General features: G+C 55.7%; 1 protein-coding gene across 1 annotated transcript in view; it reads left to right on the forward strand.

The window, feature by feature from the left end:
* The first annotated feature begins 7,176 nt into the window (after positions 1-7,176).
* LOC112404631 (probable cystatin-15) overlaps positions 7,177-7,361 on the forward strand; it is a 3,701-nt gene continuing 3,516 nt past the window's right edge. Inside the window, exon 1 of the mRNA XM_024752682.1 lies at positions 7,177-7,350. Within this exon, the coding sequence (XP_024608450.1) occupies positions 7,177-7,350 (174 nt within the window). The remainder of the gene's footprint in view (positions 7,351-7,361) is intronic.

A 7,361-nucleotide genomic window follows, 5' to 3' on the forward strand; every position in this document is an offset into this window, starting at 1 on the left:
AAAAAAGAAATGAAAAAAAATAAGCAAAAAAAAAAAAAAAAAAAAAAAAAAGAAAGTGTGGAATATTGGCCATAAAACAAATTTCAACAAATTTCAGAGAAGAGACATAATAGAAAGTACATTCTCTAATGTTGTAGTTTTTCTTTTGACAGGGCTGAAAGCAAGCTCATCACACGAGATGAATTGTGCCGAAGCAGAGCAGTAGAGGCCTGCCGCTTGCTCAGGCAATACAGCGCCGTCTGTCCTGCTGTGGTAGCTTTTATTGAAGCATTATCTATGTTTTCATTTTAAGACTGTTTTCTTAACATTCCAGAAATGCCAAAGCAGCAACATATGCTTTTATTGATTATACACGCAACAGTGGGCTTTCTTGAAGACATGCCGTGCTTCGTCCTTGAGCACAAAAGCAGCACAAGGACATTGCCTTGTGTTTCCATTATTCTGATTATACTGAAGTAGCACAAGGACATTTCCTTGTGTTCCCACCATTCTGATTATACTGAGGACGTCTCATGGATCAGTGCCCATAGCACTCAATGCTTATTCACAGACCCCCGGTTTGCCGCGGGGGTGGCGGGGCTCAAAGCATCCAGGACTGTTTGCAGTTCTGGCTTATTCGCCAGCCCCTACTTTGCTGGGGGCGGGGTGGGGCTCATGGGTCACGTCTCCTTTCCATGTCCTCAGTTATTCTAATACACTCTGACTGTACTGGACTCGAGCTGGAAGTCGATAAGAGAAAAGACAATTAGGAAATCAACTATGGTTAGTAATTCCTATCAGGGCAGTGATGAGGACAACTCCTCCTAGACACCTCCACTGCTGGCTGCACACCCCGTACTCCCCTGTGCCCGGCTGGTGGTGTTGGCTCCAGCCAAGGTCATAGGCAGGTTTGGCTTCCTGGAGCTCCCAGGAAATCACAGGACTCTGGCAGTCCCTGCCTGCACAGTCCCCAGGGCAAGCAGCGGGGATGCAGGGCCCTGTGGAGTGGGACTCTGTCAGGATGAAGCTCTGAAAACAAGGGGGACAGAGCCTGCTCCGTGCGTGTCCCTGCATCCAGGCTTTCTGTGATGAGACAGGGATGTAACCCCCTGCTCTGCCTCTTTAGTGCCGGCAGGAGGGACAGGCAGGGGATGCAGAGGAGGAGGTGGGCACAGGCATATTCAAAGCGGGAGGCCAGAGCGCAGGGCTGCATGGGCTGTGGGCTGCGGAGGGCCGCCCCCCCACCCTGCCCCCAATCACCTGTCTTTCGTGCTGACTCTGGACAGCATGTTCCCAAAGGCAGCTCTGCTTCTGGGGCTCATTGTTGTGGGCATTCACGTCTGGATCATTCAAAAGGAATTTGTAGACATTAGTAAGGACCACAATTATTTTGCGGTGTCTGTGGAGTTCGCCGTGGCTTGGTTCAACAGTGACCGTGAGGAAGAGCATGCCGACAAGCTGCTGGAGGTCAGGCAGCCCAGCAAAAGGTGAGTGGCAGTCGTGGGCCCAGGCTGCCGGATGGCCAGCCCCGAGCCGGCCCAGGTCAGCGGGGCTCTGACCGCTGCACACACTCCTGAAGGGACTGGAGGCTGGCCCCCTCCCTGCACAGACGGCCCTGGCTTCCCTCAAGGGCTCTCATTTCCTGACCGGCTGGCCCTCTTCTGGGCTGCGTTGCAGCCCTCGACCTGGGGAGGCTGAGGGCCCCTCGAGCATCACTGCAGACTCAGCTGCCCCCAACCCTTGCCAGGCCCTAAGCCCGTCTTCGCCCAGGGTCCAGCGGCAGTGCAAGGGGCTGGGCATGTGTGTGTGTGTGTGTGTGTGTGTGTGTGTGTGTGTGTGTGTGGCTGGTGGCATCAGCTGCAGGAATTCCTGAGCCCCTAAGGAAGCCAGCTTTCTAGACAATTCCAGGTCAGGGCCGTGCTCCTCGCTATGGAAGTTTCCGGTTACATTCCTCTCCGTGTTGGAGTTCTTCCGAGTTTTCACGACCTCTCTGTAGGGGATGAAACCCTGTCTTGTGTTAATCTCTTAGAGAAGCTGATAAACACACAGAGCAGCACCCAGTTCACAAACATCCACCTGGATGAAGGTTTACAAGGTGAGCCCTTTGGTGCCGCAGCTGCCCCAGGAGAGACAGAGCATCCAGCCCCCAGCCCCCTGTCCTGGTCTGGATGCTGCCCCCGCGGGACAGGGCAGCTCTGAGGGCAGCTCGGTGGACAAGCACCCCCATCCGCCTCCCTAGAAGGAGCCGTGCGATGCCCTCCGTGTGTCTGGAGGATTGAGAGCTGGGTTTCATGTCAGGTGTGCTGTGCGTGTGCTCTCAGCGCTGGGACCCTACCTCCCGTGACCACCCCCCTCCCCCACCGCCATGTACTGGAGATGTGGCTCCCGGGTAGCAGCCATCAGGAGGGCGGCAGGGAAGAGTCCAGGGCTGCTGGAGCTGCACTCAGGGACATCTTTTTGGTGGTTATGTGCTTGCAGAGAAGTTGCACATGGTTTGTGTGTCCCTATTCATGCGCACATGGTAGTCTTTTGCCCACTTTTCTACTGGATTCTCTGCCTTTCTGTTTTCTAATTTCTCCTTCACAGAACTGGACAATGATATATTTAATGGATCTGGAGCTGGGCCGCACAATTTGTAAAAAACAAAAAGACATTGACCACTGCCCCTTGCAAGAAGGCCTGGAAGAGAAAAAGGTTTGAGAGTAAAATCAACCCAAAGCATCACAAATCTGAGAAGGAAAAATCATATCAAGGGGGGTGTATTAGGAAAACACATAGTTCCCATGCATTTCCTTTATTCCCTATGCTGAACACCTCACTACTGACCCTTCTGGTCACCAAATGTGTGGGGTTTTTCCCTCACCAAACAATTCTCGGGGACACCAGTTACCTACCTGGAGGTGGCATCAAGTCTCACAGGTTAAGGGCTCAGGCCCACGAGACACCCCGACCCATTCAAATGCCAGTCGCAGGTCCCCAGGCTGCCCACAGCTTCTGTCCAATTGACCACAAATCGGAGGTTCCCATCTCCCCCTCTTCAGGTTTGATTAATTTGCTAGAGTGGCTCACAGAACTCAGGGAAATACTTACGTTTCCCATCTTATTAAAAGATATTGTAAAGGATACAGATGAACAGCCGGATGCAGAGATACACAAGGTGAGGGGGGGGGAGGGTTCTGAGCACAGGAGCTTCTGAGGATCAAGGTGTATCACCCCTCCCCCCAATATGTGGATGTGCTCACCCACACGGATGCTCTGAATGCCACACCATCGGGATTCTAGGGAGGCTTCCACACGTACGCAAGACTATCCCGAGCCCCATCATGGGTCATCATTGGTCTTTCTGCTGACCAGCCCCCAGCCAGGGGCCCACCCAGAGTCACCTCAATAGAACAAAACATGCTCCTGGTGCTCTTATCACGGAGAAATTTACAAGGGATCCAGGTGCTCTGTGCCAGGAATACAGGCAGAGACCAATATACATATTTTCTTTATCTCACAGCATGCCGAGGGGAGGGTGCTTAGGGAAGTCCTCAGGGATGACCCTGGGGCAGAATGACAGGTCCTGGCCCCTCCCCGCCAGGTCCCAGGGCTCCCCCTGTACAGAGATGCTCCCAGCACAGCAGCAAGCTGGGCCCTGTGCTCACAGCCCGGCTGGCCCATGAGAGAACCCCACAGACCCCCATGGGCCCTTCCTTCTTGGATGGAGCCTCCCCGGGCCCCAGCCTCCAGCTTCCTGAGAACTCGGGTCCAGGAAGACGCTGTTCTCCCTGTGGGCCTCTTTCCTTTGCTCCGATTCCTCTGGACAGGAGGACAGTTTAGTTTGCTGGTCGCCCCACCCCTCCTTCCGGTCTCCTGGGCGGCAAGGAGGAGTCCCGGTCAGTCAGACCGCTTGTCATCACCCTATGAACTGACATCTGGTGCGTTGGCCTGAAACCTTGGGGATGGGCCTCAGTCAGGGTGATGCCCTCAGTGGGGCTGGGGTCTCCCTGGACCCCAGCCTTAGGGCAGCCTCTCCTTGGGGTGGGTTTGCAGCTGCAGCTGATGGCGGGGTGGGCACATTCTGGATCATCTCCTGGGCAGGATGCTGGCTCCCCCAAGAGCTCACGGGGCAGAGACCCTTCAGGCAGCGTCCCGTGCCCTGGGCGGGGGGGACCCTGAAGGGCAGGCGATGGCCCCACCAGGCACCCTCTCAGGAGCGCCTGCCTTGATGGTGGAGACTAGAGCTCTGGAGCCCAGCCCCAGGCCACTGTTGGATTCTGCTTTTCTTTCCTCTTTAGTTCTTATTTAATTATGTGTCCCCTGCATCGGCAGGCGGACTCTCAACCACTGCACCACCAGGGAAGCCCTCCTCTTTAGCACTTAATGCACCTTGAGCTCCTGGTAAGTCCTTCCTGCTAAGTGCACTCATTGTTACATTGTTCTGATTTTATGTCTTACATAAAATTACTTTTTTCAGGTGAGCTGCACTTCCACTGTGGACTCACGCCCATGGTTTACCCAGTTCACCCTCCTGAACAGCACCTGCCAGCAGAAATGGGGGGAGGAGTTCCCGACTCCCACAGCAGCTCCTTTTCTCCTGAAGAATGAGGGTCTTGAGTCCTAGGTCTGCGTGGCACCAGAGCAATTAAAGGCATCTCAGAGCACATTCTGGGTCCCTGTCAGTTTTGCATTCTCCCTGTTGGTTTATTTCCATGGACGTTGCTGCCAGTGACAAGCGATGGAGAATTTACCATTGTTCTCACCTTGGCTGTGGGTTCAGGGTGCTGAGTCAAACAAACTCCTCAGCTCATGGGAGGGTGCCCTTCCTGGTTCTTGCAGGGTCCTCATGGTTGGTGTGTGTACTCATTCGTTCATTCTTTCATATATTTTCCATTTGTCCATCATCTGTCCATCCATGCATACATTCATCCTTCCATCATCCATGCATCCATCCACCCATACATCCAACCATGTATCTAGGCATCCATCCATCTTTCCATCATCCATGCAACCATACATCAATCCATTTATCCCTCCTTTCATCCATCCATCCAAACATGCATCCATCCATCCATCCATCCATCCATCCATCTATTCTTCCATTCCTTTGTTCATCATCCTCCAATCTCTCCAGGCCCCCATCCATTCCACTCAAAAGGAATCCAGACAGTTTTGCCAGACAACAGTCACCTGTGTCCCTTCTGTGTCCATCTCTGAGGCCAGATTCACAGTGAGTGGCCCTCCTGCGGTGGTGGTGTTGGGTTGACGCCCAGGCACAGAGGTGGGGAGGTGGGTGACAAAGATGACAGAAGGCTCTGTCCTCTGTGGATCGCCATCGGGGTGTCTGCCCTGGAGCTGCCTGAGCGACGAGAAATCTTCTCAGGGCGTCAGAGGTCAGCTCAGAAGATGACAGCTCCAGTCACGCCTCCCCTCATGCTCCCTGACCCCTGCGCCCCCCATCGGCACCCAGCCTGGGTCTCCATGGCCATCAACACTGATCACGAGCCCTGGGACAGGCCCTGAGTTGACAGAGCCCCCCGTGAGCACCTCTCTCTTCCTGGGTCCTGATGGGGGCAGCCCAGGAGGGGCCAAGGAATGGGGGCCTGGGGCTCTAAGTGGGACAGAGAGGCCATGGGACGCTGTCTGGAGGAGGACTTCAGCGGGAGGGGCTGAAGGGTCTTCCCTACGACTTTTCAGTTCGGGGATCTGATTTGTTTGTCCTGTGGTTGGCAGGCTGTCCCTTTCCTGACTGACCTATTGCCGTGATGTGGCCATAAGCACTGGTGAAACAGGTGTCCCCCTCCCTCCCCCCCAGCTCCGGGCAGCTCCATGAGCACAGCTGGCCTGAGCCAGCTTTGATCTTTTAGTACCTGTGTTTGGGATTTCTAACATCTCCCCACAGTCTGATAGGTGCAAGTACAAACTGATAAGGGTGGCTGTGTGGTCAGCCAAGCTTCCTTTGAGGGCACTTGGGTTCAGAGGGGTGGAGCCATTGTTCCTGGGCCCCATGCCGGCCAAGGCCAGACAGAACACCCTGAGCAAAAGTGGCCACCTTCACCTCAACTCCTGTTTCCCGTCAGAAGGTCTGTGTCCTGCCCTTTTCAATTCTTCTGTGGTCTGACCTCAGATGCATTTTAACTACACCGGGGGGCTTTGCACATGTCCCTCAGCATTCAGACCCAGTCATGGGGTGATTTTAAACCCACTACGAGCCTCCCGTGGGGCACCAGGGTACGAATGCTGGTGCCAGAGGCTGACTGCAGCCCCAGTCCTGTCCTACAACCTGTCCCCATGGTGATGGCCCAGGCTCCGCATCCTTTCTGGGACCATCATTAACATACAGGAGTCCGTCTCCCCCATGTCCAATGTGGAGCATCTCACGTCCACAGGCAGCACATCCCACTCTCCCGGCCCGCTCGATCCCACGGCCTGGTGTGCACCCCAGGCAGGGCACATCAGTAACACGGTTCCCGTGAGAAGAGCCTGACACGGCCACACGGCAGAGGCCACAGCGCCACAGATGGCAGATCTGTGTGAGAATGCACATTGGCTGGGGCAAGGCAGGGCCTGACCTTCCCCAGCCCTGGAACCCCTCCTGCCCATGGCTACCGCTCACATCCATTCCAGCAGAGCCCCTGCCTTGGCTGGCTTACCCCTTGTCCCCTGCCCACTGCCAAGCATGGCCAGGCCTCCTGTCATGTAGGTCAGCAGGTGCCAGTGGTAGTGGAGAGGATGGTGCCCCGGCCCCCATGCTGTCCCTCACTGGACCTTCCCGTTGTGCCCTGAGGTCATCGGCTGCAGCCAAGGTCAGAGGTAGATCTGGTTTTCTCCTTAGCTCCCGGGACTCAGGACCCACCAGCATTCCTAAGTGCCCGTGACTCTGCCAGCCCAGGGAGGCACTGCCATGAGGGCAAAGCCTAGTGGGCTTGAGACCCTCACCAAGGCCCTGCCGAAGCTGAGCTGGGGATGCCCTGGAGATGAGGGGGAACGGAGCCTGCATGTCCTTGGGCTCAAGGTTTACGTGATGAGGGGTGGAAATTGGGACACTCCCCCGCCACCGCCTCCCGTCGGGTGATGACAGGAGGGACAGAGAGGAGGAGCTGGGCCGAGGGCCCGGCCAGTAGCACAGGGCTGCGCAGGGCCGGGCGGCGCTGGCTGGGGAGCTGGGGAGGGCAGCCCACAGTACTGCCGGCCTCCAGGCCAGTGCCGGACAGCATGCTCCTGAAGCTGTCTCTGCTCCTGGGGCTTCTTGCTCTGGGGCCTCATGTCTGCAGCTGGAAGTTTGAGGACATCAGTAAAAGTATGCACAACTTCCGCTTGTGTGTGGAGTTTGCTGTGTTTCACTTCAATGAACACGAGCCAGATGAGAACGCTTACAAGCTGCTTTGGGTGGGGCGGAG

This window comes from Neophocaena asiaeorientalis, unplaced genomic scaffold (genome assembly GCF_003031525.2).
Source record: "Neophocaena asiaeorientalis asiaeorientalis breed wild unplaced genomic scaffold, Neophocaena_asiaeorientalis_V1.1 scaffold528, whole genome shotgun sequence".
Classification (NCBI taxonomy): domain Eukaryota; kingdom Metazoa; phylum Chordata; class Mammalia; order Artiodactyla; family Phocoenidae; genus Neophocaena; species Neophocaena asiaeorientalis.